This window comes from Lolium rigidum, chromosome 1 (genome assembly GCF_022539505.1).
Source record: "Lolium rigidum isolate FL_2022 chromosome 1, APGP_CSIRO_Lrig_0.1, whole genome shotgun sequence".
NCBI lineage: Eukaryota > Viridiplantae > Streptophyta > Magnoliopsida > Poales > Poaceae > Lolium > Lolium rigidum.
The window spans coordinates 29388289-29405606 of NC_061508.1; the positions used below are offsets into that span (position 1 = coordinate 29388289).

Sequence of the window (17318 nt, forward strand, 5' to 3'; positions counted from 1 at the left end):
GGTTTTCTCTTTCAATCAATTTTTCATCAAGTATAGTCATTTCAGTCCTCTGGCCAATACGGAAAACACAAATTACCGAAACTTTGGAAGTTTCAATGATTTTGGAGTTTCAATGATTTTGGAGGTGTCGGAAATATTTCCTAATTTGAGGCGGTCACAAACCGGATTTTGTCAGCTACGGAACCATCCAAATCTCAGACGATTTTGGAATTGCAAATTGAAAACAGATGATTTAGTTAAGACGGTACCCCTCTGTTCTAAATTAAGTGTCATAGTGTGTTGGTGAATTCTGTGGTGGCGGCTAGGGCAGTGCACCAAATGGTGGTTGCAGACGCCCCGGTTTGGCTGCTGGAGGAGATAAACAAATGGTTGAGAGCGTTCTTCTGGGCCGGTAAGGACGAGGTCCAGGGGGGGCAGTGCCTAGTAGCATGGAAAACCATATGTAAACCAAAGAACTTGGGCGGCCTAGGAGTGAAGGATCTAAAATTGCAGGGCTTGGCGCTCCGAGTGAGATGGCTATGGCTCAGACGTACGGATACGACCAGGCCATGGCTAGGGTTACCTGGGCTAAAAGCCCAGAGGCGGAGGAGGTTTTCCAGAGCCTCGCACACTTCAGAGTGGGAGATGGGCTATCGACATACTTCTGGAAGGATAGATGGATCAATGGGTTCACAGCAGAGGAGTTGGCACCCGGAGTGGTTGCGAGGGTCCCAACAAGGAGAAAGAATGAGAGGTTGGTAGGAGAGGCACTACCTCAGGATGGATGGATAGACGACATGGCGGGGGATATGACAGAGGAGCTATGGAGAGAGTGTCTGATTCTCTGGGAGGCAGTGGAACTGTGGAGAGGGACGATGGTAGCCGGGATCACATCTCCTGGAAAGGGGTGGAATCCGGAAGATATTCGGCGAAAGCTACGTATGGTATGCTCTGCCAGGGGAGCGTGAGATGGAGCATGAGTAAGCCAGTCTGGGGATCCTTCTCCCCAATGAAGTGCAAGATGTTCGCATGGCTGGCCCTGAGATATCGACTGTGGACCTCGGACAGGAGGGCCAGACACGGACTTCAGGAGCACCCAGATGCTTGCTACACATGCCTGCAGGAGGAGGACAATGTGGATCATATTCTAACCCTTTGTCCGTATGCGAGACAGGTATGGTGCAGGGTCTTACACAGTTACGGACCCAGGAGCCACAGGAAACCTAGAGAGATGGTGGACCGAGGCACGCAAGCGAGTCAGGAGGACCGATAGGAAGCGCTTCGACTCCATGGTGATTTGCACGGCTTGGACGCTCTGAAAGCATAGGAACGCGAGGGCTTTCGGGGACACCAGGAGACAGAGGAGTGTAGATCAGATGTTATAGGAGATTAGAGATGAATTCCATATGTGGGAGAGGGCTAGGAGAGAGAGGAGTTTAGATATCGCGAGAGAGTAGGACTAGGCGGAGTGGGTGCGTGGGTGTGTTCTCGGGCCGGATGTCCGCATCCGGTTTCCGATTCTTGTAATTGCTGTTGCTCTCTTCTATAAAGATAAGGCACGCTTTGCGCGTGCTCTCGAAGAAAAAAAAAGTGTCATAGTTTTTTTTTTTAAAATAAGCAAATTTACAGACTTTTTTTTAGATTAAAGGCAAATAATTCTCCGGCTTTAAATTAATAAAGCCCTTACGGTAGCTAATAGTACAATACATGATGCGGCATACCGCTTAGCTAACATAAAACGAAACTACTAGAGATAAAAACAAGCACAAGACGTATGCGGCCATCCCCTCGTCAGCTGCCCCCTTGCATCCTCGGGATGTCACTTGCGGTGTGCTCCACGCGCACGAGCCGGAGCTTGTCCACCAGTCGCCCTAATCCTGCTCGATCCCGAGCCTTTGCGGATGGCGTCCACTACTGATATAAGATTATACATTTGTATATAATGTCACTAGGGTGGCAGATCACCTGAGCCTGAAGAATGTGTTTATTGCGCATATTCCATAAGGACCAACATAAAGCGACAAACAAGGTCCAAAGCAAACAGCGAAACCTGTCGGCAAAACTTGATAAAATTATATACTATATATAAAAGCCAGCTGATTTTGTGCTCTCCCGTTGGTTTAGGCACTGTTCATGTGCTAATTTCGCTCACCATTCCCAGTTATTGCTTGACACGTAGGCCTCCCTAAGATTGTTTCCTTATCTCTCTGGGTAACTGCAAGATTTTGATTTTTTTTGGATGTTTATTTTCTCCGCTGGTTGCCGGTTGCCGGTCACCCGAAGTCCCCAACGTTCCAGGAAAGAGAAGTAAAGGATCTCTGTAGCACCGATTTCCAAACCGCTTTGACCATCGTGACCTCTCTGGAAACTGTAGCAGCTCCTCATTCACCTCTCTTTCTCCTCCGATTCCCCATCCCGGTCTCCACCTCCACCTCCATCGGCCCTCCGCCCCTCTCCTCCCAGGCCCCCCTTCCCCGAGCGGGCAGCCTCAAGTACCCCTCTCCGCCGCCAGACCAGAAGGGATGAATAGCATCGGAGGGAGCAGCGGGAGAGCCGCGGCGCCGGTGGGGAGAAGGAGGCTGCACGAGGGCTATTGCCGGCTTTGGTCTCACAACATCGGCGCTAATGCGATCCAGGACGACCGTCATGGCGTTGAAGCTGGCTTCAGGACGAGGGTTGTTCAAGATCAGAGAGAGGAGGTCTTCGTGGGGCGGACTTCCCATATTTTATTTGCTCCAGCTGATATCTGGCTATGCTACATGTGGATCTGGTGAGTTTTGTTAGGTTCGTTACTACACTTTGACTGATTCCATGTGCATCTGCAAAGTTTGTTTGGTGATTTCATAACTAGAGAATGGTGAAATACAACGGTAAATATGGAAAGCACAGACTCCACCACAGAGACGTCCAATACCTTTCACCAGATTTACTACCGTGGTTTCAGTTCTCCTTCTCCACAGAATATCAAAGGTTTTTTTCCTATTGCTATTTTTGTTGCTACCAATTGTTGAGCACATTGGGCTTCATGTGCAGGTTAATTTGAATAGGGTACACCAGTTTGTGCAAGATGTATCATGTATGCCTAATGACTGATCCAAGGCCTCAAGTTTGTATGAAGATAACCATGAAATTAAATTAATAAAACTGATCCAATCTTCTGCTAAGTGTTGAAACTCCTCCCCATTGGCCAGTTCTGGTCTTGCCGAATCTACTAATCTAGGTATGTCAATGTTATTATATACAGTGTCATGATCTTACTTTTATCAGGGGAGATTTTATCATAGTAATCGCCAAGTTTCTGCATTTATGCGCTATTAGTGTTGTTGTTCAGGTAATTGTGATTTACAGTAAAGTGGGTAACCATATGATATTGATATATGAAACTAGGAATTTTAATCATTTAAGCGTATGTAGCTCCTTTTCCAAGATTCCGTTGCACACGTGTTCAGATGATTGTGATTTACAGTAATGGGTAACCATCTGATATTGATATGTGAAACTAGGAATTTTAGTTATTTAAGCGTATGTAGTTCCTTTTCCAAGATTCCGTTGCACATGTAATTGGGAATCTATCATGGAACTATTGGAAGATCGTTTTACTATGAAGTTAGTGACCATGGGTCTTTGTTCCTATTTTCCAACTCCATTGGCTTGCTACTGCATTTTACAATTGAAATTTCCTTTTCAAGCTTAGTATTTCTTTGCCTTTTGCCTTACACTTCTTTCTTGATTTGGCTCTATCTACTGGCTTATGTGCTGATTTAGGTTGTTTGTTCAGTGTTCTCTTTTTCTTCTTCTATTTACTTTTTACCTGCAATTAATTTGAATCTGTCTGGTGGCTTATCTGTAGGTTTAGGTTAGTCACTCTAATATGTTGATTGTCCGCATTCTCCAGGCTGCAATTTCTACCAGTGTTCATGGCTATTGGAACTAACTGAAGATATTATGTTGCAGAAACCTTGGAGAGTAGGAATGCAAGCAATCACAGTGAAAGATTTCATACCTCAAGGATCTCAGAGCAATGTTGTTGCGCGCATATCCCGGATCTAGGAGAACATGGTTCTAGAATAAAATGTCTCTGAAATAGGGTTCATTGTTGTGGACAACCTGGTACCTTCTGAACATTGAGATACTTGATTCCTCCATCATTACCTACACATGAGGTCCATGAGTTAGCATGGCCTTATCATCAAATTATTTATCAATACTTACTAATCATTTAGATAAATAAAACTATAAGAGTATATATCATCTAAGCTCATTTCGTTACCTATCAGTGTTTGCTCTACTCTCAAAACGCTTTACCTTTCAATAGATTGCAGCATTACTTGCTAGCTGAATATTTGCATCCTTGATTTTGGCAACATCTCCTGCACACAAAATACACACAATTAGCTTGGCCTGCATGCTCTATTTTTTTGTTTTTCTTTGACACAACACAACTAGCAGTGATTTTCAGCCTATAGTGCCACTAATTGTCAGAAGAGCTGCTGGTTGTTTACACAGGATGTACACTAAGGCTAGGTCGCATGGATAAATTCAAGAAGAAACTGAAGAAGAGCTCGATCTACAGGCTCGAATCTTTCATGGTTGTCGCTGCCCAGCCCAAATACACGACACCAGATGACCGTACAGAATAAGAATTACTCAGAACACAAAAATCGTTGAGGTTGTACCAGAACCTGAAAACTTTACTCTGTATAAACAATGTAGAATAATCCACACATACACGGAAGAGGTACATACTAACCTGAAAGATTCTTTACAGACAGATGACATAATATATTTTGATGTTTTTTTCTACCAGGACATGGGTTTGACAACCTGATTCACTCACCTACAAATATGGCCATCACTTCAAGCGCAAGCTCATATAACAAAACACTATTTTGACAGTTGCTGCCAAGGTTGCACATACAACGCATGACCAGAACACGCTAGGAGGCTGCATACATTACACACAAGGCTTCTTATGAGACAAACAGTTTGTCAACTTTTGGCATCTAGGCCCCGATGTAAATGTAAGCTATCTTATGTAATGCTCGGATGATAACTAGAACTTTATGTATAATTAGCCAGCTTAGTCAGCACTGCAGTAGCAGTCTATTAGATGTACCTCAAGACTATCTTATGTGATGCTACTTAAAATAGTTTCTCTTTCAGGCTTCTGACATTCAGCACCTAGAAGAATTTTATGTATGCTTATTTATCTTACTAGCATTGTAGTACCAGTCTACTAAATATGATTCCTCTACTCCTCTTTTTTCAAGTGCTACAGACTTTGGCACGTCCACTTACAAATATTACAAGCGTTTACCAGATCAGCTGAAGAAGCACATACAAGTGGTGCAAACTTTGGCATGTCCATTTACAGGACTCTGCAAACATCTACCACATAAAGAAGCTTACATGCGCATGCAATTAGCTGCTACTGAATCTAATTCAGAAACACATCGCCTTAACAAAGCTAAAATTGAATGGCACTATCATTCCATAGACTTGTGAAACGAGAAAGAGTTCATCCCATTTCCGTTAGTTACTTTGTTGCTGCTGGCTGTGAATGTTCAGCTCTTTTTTTTCTGTTCTGCTTTCACATTCCACCAAACTAAAGAAGCCGTTTGTGTGCCTTTACTTCCTTTCCATTTTCTTCTTGCTCTTTTCTTGAGGCTCGAACTAACTTTTGTTACTTTACTGTTTATGTCTAGGCATATTTACTTTATTTTGGGTATCACAAGTTTAATGTGGAAAAAATAAAGACACATGATTTTTTTTTTTGCTTCCAGTAGCATAAGAAGGAAGAACATACCGATCAGCCGATTGACTGATAAAATTGGTGCTCACCGGAAATAGCATCCTGGCCCAGCATCTCCTTCCAGCCTTGAGCCCTGGCGTCACTTGCCACCCTTCGAAGGCCTGCCCAAACAGTAGGGCAAGTAGCTGCCCAGACGAGCCAGGGTGTGGCGCTGCTTGCCATCCCCAGCAGCTCTGCTCCGGTGACTGTAGATTATGCACGACGGTCAGCAATCGTCGCTGCATCGCCGTACTGGTGTTTGCCGTTCCAGCCTCGCCAACTGTGATGTCGCCTACAATGACGACGACTGACATCACGGTGCCGGTGGACATTGGGGATGGTCCATGCTGGTCAGATGGCATCCCCAGGCACGGCGGCCTCCCTTGCATGAGTTGGCCGCCAACACGGCCGCGTCCAGCCTTCTGAGCGACCTCCTGGTCAGTTCTACAGCCCTTCTGCGCCTCCGTCCACCGCACTACCCGGCATGCGGACGGGATCATACACTCAAATTGGCTATGATTTTTTGAGGGGCATTGGAGCATGCTCACCTGCATAAGCTAGAATCAGTGGAGCTGCGGGGGAAGAGTGAGAAAGGGGATCTGGAGGAGAAAAAGAATCTTGGCGTACCTTCTGTAGCGGTGCAGCCCGCGTGTCAGGTGCGTGTTTTGTCCTCTGCTTCTTCTCTTTTGGTAACTTTCCATGTCATGTGTGCTTAGTAGACGGATGAGCATCCAAACTACTTTTTTCGATCAGATGAGCCTTATTATTGTATGTGTGCTGAATTAATCCCCCCTGACATGTATATGTGTCTGTATTTTTTTTAGGTAGATATGTGTCTGTATTTAGTTGATCACAAAATAAAAACGAAATGTTGGCCCAAAATAGAAGTAAACATGTTGGCAATTCACATTCTCTCCTTTGTTATTCCATTAAATCTTCCAAGGAACAAACTACCCTGGAAAATATATCGACTTCAAATGGTAACTAAAACGAATCCTTATAGAAATGTACTGAATATATTGTTGTTTAGACGTCGGTACATACAGAGTTAAAGTACACATCATGTATTGTTTTGGGATAATGAATTATTTTGCGCAATAGAATACATGGTATTTTTACTACAAGAAAATTGAACTTCAGAAGTATTTTGTATTATTGCATTCCCATACTAAATACAATGTAGTTTTTTTTGCGAAACACAGTACAATCAAAGACGCTCATACATACGCGCACACACTCACCCCTATGAACGCACACACGCACACCCTACCCCTATGAGCACCTCCAAGAGACTGCGTTGAAGAATTGATCCGACGGGTCTTGAGATTGACGAAGTCACCACGGGCGCCTCGCTGTCGACGGGAACGTCGCCTCCCACTGAAGAATATTCCGCCTTTATGAGACACCAAAGTGTCAAATCTGAGATTTGAACTCTGGTGGGCTGGGGGTGCCACTGCCCTCCTAACCATCCAACCACAGGTTGGTTCTCTACTAAATACAATGTAGTTGAAAACATGAAAACGTGATTTGACATAACTTCTTTAAATAGAACAATTAAAATTTACCAAAACGCAATTCGCCTACATTGTTGTATAAATTATAAGAAAAACATACTTATGTTTGACCTAAACAAAGTTTACTAAAGAATCAACTACAGGTATAGCTACGGCACCGGCCTTCTGAAAACCTTACTGTGCACACAAGGAGGACATGAACCGAAGCAAGCTCAAAAACTCTGACCTTATCTTTACTATTATATTCAAGTTGGGGATGGTGTACCACTTTGACATCAAACATTGGAGCGATCCTAACCATAGATCGCTCACAGAATACCATCCAACGTCGCTCGGAAAAAATAGAAACTTATTTAATGCGTATGAAGACACAATCAATAAAATAGACAGGTTATTTAACGTCGCTCAACACTTTGATGGTCGTCATTAAAAATATCCATAACGTTTAATCTAATCTTAACAACTTGACACCGTCTGATCGTTTTGGCTTGTCCAGCCTCGCCCGCGCTCGCCAAAAGGAAGCTGCATAAAATCTTAGCCTTCCCGATTAACAACGGATCTGAATTAAATTGGCCGTGATCCCCGGACGTTTCAAAACGTTCATCAAGTACTTGCCTTCTTTGCTAAACTCCTCAAAAAACGCAATCAATTAACCGAGCTATCCCTGGCTCGCTGCTCACCGGGTAGACGAAGCATGATTCCATCTTCTTCCCCAACTGATCAACTGCTTCTCTTGATGTGTCCCATCTCTCCCGTGAACAATTTGGACCAAGGATGATGGCGTGGGCGACGGCCTGGTACCTGCGCTCCGTACTTTTGTAGCCTTCCGGCTATCGTGGTGCTCGGTTGCCTTCATCCTCCTCGCCTTGTCGGCGCTAGAGACGGATGGCAGCAAGTGCCCCTCCATCGGTAAGACCGGTGCCCCTCCATCGGTAAGATCGGTGCCCCGCGATCTCATGGCGTTTTATTTTCCGGATTTGCTTGCGATGGATTGGGTTGTTGATTCGGTTCTTTTGGGGCGGCAAAGCTCGGATCTCAGCGCCCCTTTCTGTACGTAGGTGATCTCGTTTGACATCTCAGGTGTAAGGGTGAGACCAAGAGAGTTAGAGCTTGGAGTTTATGATTAGAATTTTAGCTTAGTTGAATTTCGGATCCAAGCCGCCTGATATTATGTTATTGGCCAGAATGTAGGATTGTGACTATCATCGATTGGGTTAGCTTTAGGAAGATTTTGTGCTATAGGCCACAATGTTAAATTTGGAAGGAATAATTTTTTGCTGGATCTGAGCATCTTCGAAACAGGAGTAGAAACGTCACCCTAAAAGATACTATCAGTTTTCCGTGCATATCAGTTTACCTCAAGCTGCAATTGTATGCTGCTTAGGTGAACCTTGCCAAAACTCTTTCCTTAGCATTGATAATTGAGGCACCAAGACCAAATGTATAAGGCAGCGAGCTATCCCAATGCCTTTCATGCACATGGTTGATCGATACAATTGAAGTTAAATGTGCTTTAGTCCAGTATCGCTTGCAGCAGGTTTATTGGGCACTATGCTCTAACCTAGCTAGATTTGTAACTCAGATTACTCAATAATAGTTCCCCTCTCATACTCTCAGCAAACCCTGAACATATTCTGACCAAGCAATCACTCTACTTCATGTTGTTCTGTTTTGAGTTTAAAGTCTGGTTTCTTTTTACCGAGATTTGTGGAGAGAATTTTTTCACGTAAGCTGGAGTGTTGGATGGTCTCCACAGAGCCTATTTAAACATGTTCACTTGTTCTATGATTGTAAACATGGGTATGTACTACTGTTTCCGTTTTGGTCAACGATTTGAGACGAAATGTTGTGGAGTTATTTGCAATAGCATATTGTCTTCAACCTATGTTCAATGAATATAGTTCATTCCATTCAATTGCTCACCATATTTTTCTTCAACTATTTATTTCCTTTCTCATATTATTTTTAAGTCTGCACTACTTTTTCCTGGTAGTTTTCTTTAAAAAAAATGGGGAGGCTTGTTATTTTAGATATTGTTTTTACAGTATTCACTTCTACCACTTTTAAAACTAACTTTTTTATTATGTAGCCCATCGACTTGGTATGATCACTCCGCATTTGATTTCTTGGTATAGATAATTCATGGTCTAAATATGAAAACATGTTTCATAATAGGCTAGGATAAAAATCATGTTTGAACTAATTCCATGGAAATAAAGGGTTGGGTACTTGCAGTTGGCGAGTATTTCCTCACAAAATAATAGATTTTTGTTGCGTACTAAGCTTGCATTAGTCTTCTCTAAACTTCAACATAACATTGATATTAAATGAAGTCCTTCCTATTTTTCTATATCAGGCGTGAGCCGAACATTAGGATATTCCAACAAACATATGTCTACTTAATATATTTACTTAATGCTAAGACTGAATGCTAAATAGGGCTGAGAAAGACATGCAAATTTCCATTAGAACTATTGTGTGGCATCGTGTTTGTTCAGAATTATCTAAAAGATATGTATCCATTTGAATCAAGAAGCTTGCTTCTCAATCATGGCCTATGCACATATGACACAAACATTATGTATTCTCAACCTGGCAAATAGTATGTATCTGTCAATGTTTGTACTATCTCATATTGGCACATTCCAGCCATCATGATGAAAGGGTAGAATTCCATGGTAATCCTAACAATCTACTAATATTTGTTCGAGTGTTAAAAAACTCCTATTTGGTTGGAGCAGAATACATGGTGGATTTTATAACAAACATGCAACTGTGGATGAGGATATTGTACAGAACAAAACTGAATTCAATGGTAGGAGAGAGTAATCCCTGTACCATTAGGAGGATTGGGCATTACAACTGTTGATGAGATCGAATACTGTATGAACCAAAACTGAATTCAATGGTATGAGAGAGTAATCACTGTACCATTAGCTGGATTGGCATTCACGTTCTTTATATGGGATCACTTCTCAGTGCTTTTTCCCCTTACCAAGAAGTCCCTTATTTGCATCAAACCTCACCTATAATATGAGCGACACTCACACTGAAACCGATGTCCTTCCGAACGCCAAATTCTCTGGTTCACGATCGATGATTTTGAATATGCAGGGATGCAGCTTTTCATTGGTGGAACCGATCCTGTTTTGGCAGAGTGGTTTGTATCCTGCATTGGAGGTGACCTGATCTAAACACGATCATTGAAGGTGACCTCATCTTAACACGTTCATTGAAGATCCTATTATTGCTTGCTCTTTTTTCTTCTTGGAAGTGTCTACCAAGTACGAATTGTTTCTATTACAGATACGATTATGGATTGATATGAGTGACTTGCATCCCGCCATACACCGGTGTTGTGTTCCTTAAAACTCAATTAAGTAGGTGTTTGTACTGGAGAGCTCAAGATACCGGTTTGGGCTACTACCATCTTTTTTATTCGACTTCACGGTGTTTGCCTATTAGGCTATTAGCTACCAATGAACCTGTTGAGTGCAAAGTTAGGTTTCCCTAGGACAAGCACCAATACTGCAAAAAAATATCATCTTATTTTTATTATTTTTGAGTTGTTAACTACAGTGGAATATATTGGTCTGGTGGATGTGCTAAAAATCTTGTTCCCCTACATCTGCTTGCGAATGTGAAACTAAGAAAAATCCTCTGTGCAATAAATGCATTGTTGCCATAAAATTTTCTCATATAATCTTGTATTATTGTAGTTGTGGAATGAGAATTCCAGTTCAGATGGGCTTATGATTGGTATATGGTCATATTTGAAGTCATTAAGGTCCAGGAAATTACAAATAAAACTGAGAGGGACCGGAAATAATCTGTAGCAATTTAGTGGAAAAAAATGTAGATTGAAGATGGATACAAGAAATCTTGCACATTGTTTGAACGAAGGGAAGGCATTCCGATGCTTGAACATCCTTTGAACTACATACATGTCGCTAGAGGTTGAAGCCATTACAGTCAACCTAGCAGTTATAAACAATTTGGGGCCGTAGCAACGCACGGGCACTCAACTAGTGGTTGTAATTTATGACTTACTTTACACTACGAGTATGAAAGATGTGCCCTGTACTAGACTAGACACATATATCCTCTATTGTATATTATTTAGGATAACCTATACCATGGATTATGTTATGTATTCAAACCTAAATAATATTAATACAACCTACTGACCTAACTCTCCTATCACCGGTATTGTTCCATGGACACGGGCGCGGCGTGCCGCCGCGCCATGGCTTCCTAGTATCAAATAATTGAGGAAAGGAGGAGAGGCACCATCTGCATCCCATCATTTGGCGAATTACACTCCATCCAAACCTCACAAGGGAGCAACTAAAAATAAGTGGCTAGATGTTTCCGCAGCACTGCAAAGGGCACATCGCTCATCCGATGGCCCCCGACGGTGGGCAATTACTTCTCTTGTTGTATTGTGATCCAAATTCATTCTAAAGGGAGGCTAACTTTTGACGAGCGGAGCGAGGTCCGTCGCCGGTACGGATCGATGCCACCAGCTATATATACCTCTTGTAAGCCGCCGGCTAGGATTTATCAGAATATAAGATATCCTACGGCGTTTGTAAACACTCCCCGATATAGCGAAACTTTGCTGGCTAGTGCCCGTGGTTTTTTCCCCTTCTGTGTTGGAAGGGTTTTCCACGTTAAATCTCGTGTCTCCGCTGCGTTTTCCTTTACCGTTCTTCGTTACTTGCTTGTCGCTTTTATAACATCTCTAGTGGGTAGACGATCGAGCACCAAATGCCAAGTGAAAATGCGAATCTTGAGGGGGAGCTTGGCAGCCCTATGCATGAGCTGGTCCCACTCAGCTCTGCCTCTCCCATCGAGGGTTTGGCGAAGGCGCAGGTGATCCTGCCCCATGCAGGCCTAGGCCACCGAAAAAACGTGTCTTGATACACTATGAGGAAGCAAACTATCCATGCTCCACCGCTATCCTGTGAACGCTATCAGGATCACTGAACGGTGTCATCCCGATTTATACGGCTACATCTGCACTGCTTTTGCACGCAACATGTGCACGTACAAGTATATAAATAGTTGTTTTGGCGATACCAAAATTTTCAGAAAATTTGTGGCGATCAAATTATAATTAAACTATCCCTGAAGGGTGCAGGCCTGCAGGGGAGGTTTTGATTGATCATCGATTCAGAAGGATCGTAAGGGAGGGAGGGAAGGATGGCTGATGATGAGCAACAGTGGAAGATCCCACCGAACGTGCAGGAGCTAGCTGCGGCCGGCAGAGACGAGCTGCCGAGCCGCTACGTGGTCCCCGACCATGACCGTCCCACCTCCGGCGTCGCCAGCGACGACCCCATCCCCGTCGTCGATATCAGCCGTCTGTCCTCCGGCGCCGCCGACGAGGCTGCCAAGCTGCGTTCCGCCCTCCAGAACTGGGGACTCTTCCTCGTATGAAATTTGACACCTTCCTCTGTTCCTCTTCCCGTTCATATTCAGTTTCATCTTCAGACTATGTCCATTTCTACAGGCCGTTGGGCACGGGATCGAGTCGGCTCTCCTCGACGAGATGATGGCCGTCACGAGTGAGTTCTTCAAGCTCCCACTAGAAGAGAAGCAGAAGTACACCAACCTTGTGGGCAGCAAGAAAGAGTACCAACTCGAAGGCTACGGGAGCGACATGGTCCTCTCCGAGACGCAGGTCCTGGACTGGTGCGACCGGTTCTACCTCGTCGTGGAGCCGGAATCACGCCGTCTCTACGACCTCTGGCCGACGCAACCCCCTTCCTTCCGGGACATCCTGCACCGGTACGCCAAGCGGTGCAGGGAGCTCGCCGAGGGCGTGCTCCTGGAGGTAGGCAAGGTGGTCGGGCTGCGCGAGGAGAGGTACATGGCTGACATGGTGGACGAGAAGGCCGTAACGTACGTCCGTCTCAACCTCTACCCTCGCTGCCCGCGTCCAGACAAGGTTCTGGGCTTCAAGCCCCACTCGGATGGCAACATGCTCACCGTCCTCCTCACCAACGCGGTTGGGCTCCAGGTACTACGCGACGGCGAATGGTACGACGTGCCCGTCGTCCCGGGCGCGCTGGTGGTGAATATAGGGGATACAGTGGAGGTGGTGAGCAATGGTTTGCTCAAGAGCCCGGTTCACAAAGTGGTGGCGAATTCGGAGAGGGAGCGGGTGTCGGTGGGGGCGTTCTACACGTTGGACCCAGAGAGGGAGGTGGAGCCAGCGCCGGAGCTGGTGACCGAGGATAGGCCCAAGAGGTACGGGAAGATGAAGACCAGCGACTACATCACTGAGCTGCAGAAGAGTTTAGCGCGTGGAGAGAGGACTGTCGACAGGGTGAAGATCTGATCGAAATTACCACCTTCCTCCATCTTGAGCTGCCCTTACAAGGATCTACGATAAAGTGCACACGCGCGGGTGAGGTGTTGGATTCAGTTCTACTATATCCAAAATATTTATCATAAAATATATATCTAGACACTATGATAAATATATATTGGATCGAAAAGGGTACTATCTCGGTCCAGCTTTATAAATAACTAGCTAATACCCCGCGCGTTGCTGCGGACTTGTATGATACATATAATGTGAGTTACCAAGCAGGACTAATCTGATGCACGTAGAAAAATTACTTTGTATAACAAACAATGAATGCATGAACGCTGATGATATACCTGGTAACCCAAATATCACTTTTAGTACAAAAATATAACACATTTTTATTAATAGCATGGTTGTACAAATAGTATAATCAGTTACACTTCTATGTTAAATAACACAATAATTTTTATTACAAATATGGTATCGAACCAAATATGAATATTACGTACAATAAGATAAGTAGAAAAAATATTACCCCTGCACACAACATAATTTATTATTGCCAATTTGCATATTCAAAATAAATAAATAAAATCAAATGTTTCAGCACATTGAGGTCCATCCGAGCTGACGTTCTTGTGTTTGGACAAAGCGTTACGCTATGGTCACTACACCAACAATATCCACATTGAAAGAAGAATATGAACAGTCCTGAACCACTTGAAGTAGTATACTGGAAAACAACTTACGTTTGACCATCTATAAAACAACTTATGCACAGAGAATTATAAAAAAATCGTTGCATAGAGGTACTACAAATAATCGAAGCTATGTTTATTTCATTTTAATTCAGTCACTCTGTCAGCATATTTAAGTGAGTTCATGCAGTTGAAAAGACAGCTATGGAAACTGAAAAGAATATAGCTTTCCCTATTCATCACCGTAATATTTTTGAAAGTTTATGAAGTTGCAAGGTGTGCCTGACTACCAAATTAAGTTGCTAGGCGGAATGCAATCATTGGCGATGAGCTAGTAGTAGGTCCTAACTCCTCCTTCCCTACATAATCAGATGAAAGGGAAAAAATGTCAGCATGAGAATGCTATCCAATACTGTGAAAATGCAAACCTTGGGTGGTCCTGCTTTCATAACATGAATATACCAACAAATGAACTGCATACATGCTAAAAAAAACTGAGTAATACCATTTTCTTGATTATCCTTCATGTGAAATTCGTTCTTGATCCACACCTGAACCAAATAAAAAGGGATAATTCAAAGTTCAGCCGCTGTAAACATAACAAATGATGTAATATTGTTCGCAATTCAAGGGGCAGAAACTAAAACAGAGGTAGTTCACCTCTAAGCTCTACGTAGAAGACTTTGAGGTTCCCTGGCTGTACGTAGAAAAAGCTTTGAGGGTGGAGATACATGAATGATCTAGGCTGGATACCAAAGCAAGGATGGAGTCTGCTGTGGCGCTATTTTTATAGGAGCGAGCCGGCAGAAGCGGGGATAAACACTGGGTTGAGAGATGGCTAAATATATATTAGCTGGAGATTAGGAGAGGAAGTGGAGGAGGCATGATGCCATGATTTATTGTCTAAACAGAGATTATATAGATGATTACCCGCACGTTGTTGCGGGCCATTCGTTATTTGGTTATAATAAAGTTGTTAAAAAATAGTTGAAGATAAAATTAAGTAAAAAACTGGATGAGCGGTATGAATAATCATGTGAATCATTTAATTAGCATTTGTTGCCACAATAAAGCTATCATATTTTGTCTAAAAATATTAATGATTTCCTAAAGAACTAAAAGATATCTGAGCTCAATATAAATTGTCCCCAATATACAACTGTCCCACTGAATGTTTGTACACTGTATTGCTGCTTCATCATTTTATTTTACTGAATGTACATATATAGTTAGAAGCTAAACAATGAGAGGTATCTCCTGAGAATTGGTAGTTAGAAGCTAAATAAAGAGCACACCTGGAGATAAATCTATGCACTCATACGGCATGAAGTGCTTTTTCGTAGGACTACAGAGAACTGTGTTAACACACACGATGGAATCGGTGAATCGGTGAATGCACTGTTGGCACTGTTGCTGCAGAAGCGGATGAAAAAAAAAGCTTATCCTCTTTTGTAGTCGTCTCGACCCCTTCACAAAGTCGTAATCTAATATGTACAATTTGTTAAAATAATTCACTGATCGGACGGCCCATCAGAAGCCATGAACACGAACAATTGAATGAAGAGGTTGTGGAAACCCATTACTCGCTGTCAAAGTGTGATTCTTCAAGTGTAATAATCCCCGGTTGTGGAAAAAAATCTTTCTTCTTTTCTGCATGAAGTTTTCTTCTTATTTTGAAGGATCAACCATTGTGAAAAGCTGTAAGAAATACTCAAGTGCAGCAAAAGGACAGGTATGAATTAAGCATGGACAAAAGATACACATGTACTTGAAAATGTACCGAGTACCACCAGGGGAATCAAAAGAAAACACATTCGATGGCAAGAATAACAGAACCTGGCAGGTAAAGCAAAATCCAAAGTCACTCGGGAAGAGTAGTAAGTTGTAGCGGAGGGTCTCAATGCCTGCAATTTCATATGGTAATACTGCCAGCAAGGGTGTTCTTGCTGCGCACAGTCATCGACCCATTGAGATGCCGCCGAGAGGATATGCAGACTGCTTTTATAGGACATGGCGATCTTGTAGCATAATGAGCGGGTTGAGAGGTAGACGGTCAGGTGGAGGAGCACCATTCGAAGATTGAAGGACGCCACTAATTAAGCAAAGGCCGGCAGTTTACCAGCCACTATACAGAACTTAGATTAACAGTGTGAGGCGTGATGGGAGATTAAAGGAGGGATCTCCCAAACGACATGTTGGAATTGATGATTAAGTGGTGAGAGAGGAGGTGGCAGATGCGTTACAGCAAAAGAATATAGAAAATGGCTGAATTAGTTAATGGGGTAAAAGGAGAGAAATGACGCATGAAAGAGGAGAAGGTTCTGCATCAAAGTAATAATTGGTAAGATAAATTCGAAAGTGGAGATATGTGACCGCATGACTGACGGTGCTCCTGAGAATTTGGTAATTAGCAAAATAAAAATTGAACAAAAACTGTAGTAATTTGCTGACATGGAGCTGAAACTGCGCAAGTGATGTGGCATGCTTGCATGTTGAGAGAATTACCTTTAGTGGGTTGCTCCTATTTAGATATTATAGATGCATATATACTACTAGCAAATAAAGGCGCGGCGGCATGCCGCGCCCGTGTAGCTACATTTTTTTAATTGCTAGTTTATTTGATTATTTACAGAGTGCCAGGTTGAAAGTGTGGTGTACTAAAAAGGGAACGGGGACATTTTTGCAATTCAACGGGCTATACGGTTGTCTGATTTGGTGGGCTGCACTACAATACATGGCCCATATGTGACGAATCGATACTAATTGCTTCGTCTCATCCTCTAAAACACGATTGCCTCATCTCATTTTTTTTGCTAGCTTCTTTCTATATTTTTAGTATAGTATATATGTCTGACTGACGGGACTCAGGCGATAAGAAGAAAAGAAAAGAAATAGTGTCCGGTTGCTAACGCCTATCGATGAGCAGAACCATTCGAGATTTGTGAGTAAGTGTCCGGTAGAGAAGAGAAGCGAGAGTTTTACTCCGTCACCGTCCCCACCGATACGGCCTAGCTGCA

General features: G+C 43.1%; 1 protein-coding gene across 1 annotated transcript; it reads left to right on the forward strand.

The window, feature by feature from the left end:
* Positions 1–12459: 12459 nt before the first annotated feature.
* On the forward strand, positions 12460–13630 carry LOC124685140 (jasmonate-induced oxygenase 4-like). The gene is made up of 2 exons (XM_047219461.1): positions 12460–12720; positions 12800–13630. The coding sequence occupies exons 1-2, from the start codon at positions 12490–12492 to the stop codon at positions 13628–13630; spliced, it is 1062 nt and encodes a 353-aa protein (XP_047075417.1). The 5' UTR covers positions 12460–12489.
* Positions 13631–17318: the final 3688 nt, after the last annotated feature.

Bases quoted from the DNA above. Each gene is read 5' to 3' on its own strand.
- LOC124685140 (XM_047219461.1), top strand. From the start codon at position 12,490: ATGGCTGATGATGAGCAACAGTGGAAGATCCCACCGAACGTGCAGGAG. The intron at 12,721-12,799 runs GTATGAAATTTG...CCATTTCTACAG, and splicing joins AGAACTGGGGACTCTTCCTC to GCCGTTGGGCACGGGATCGA.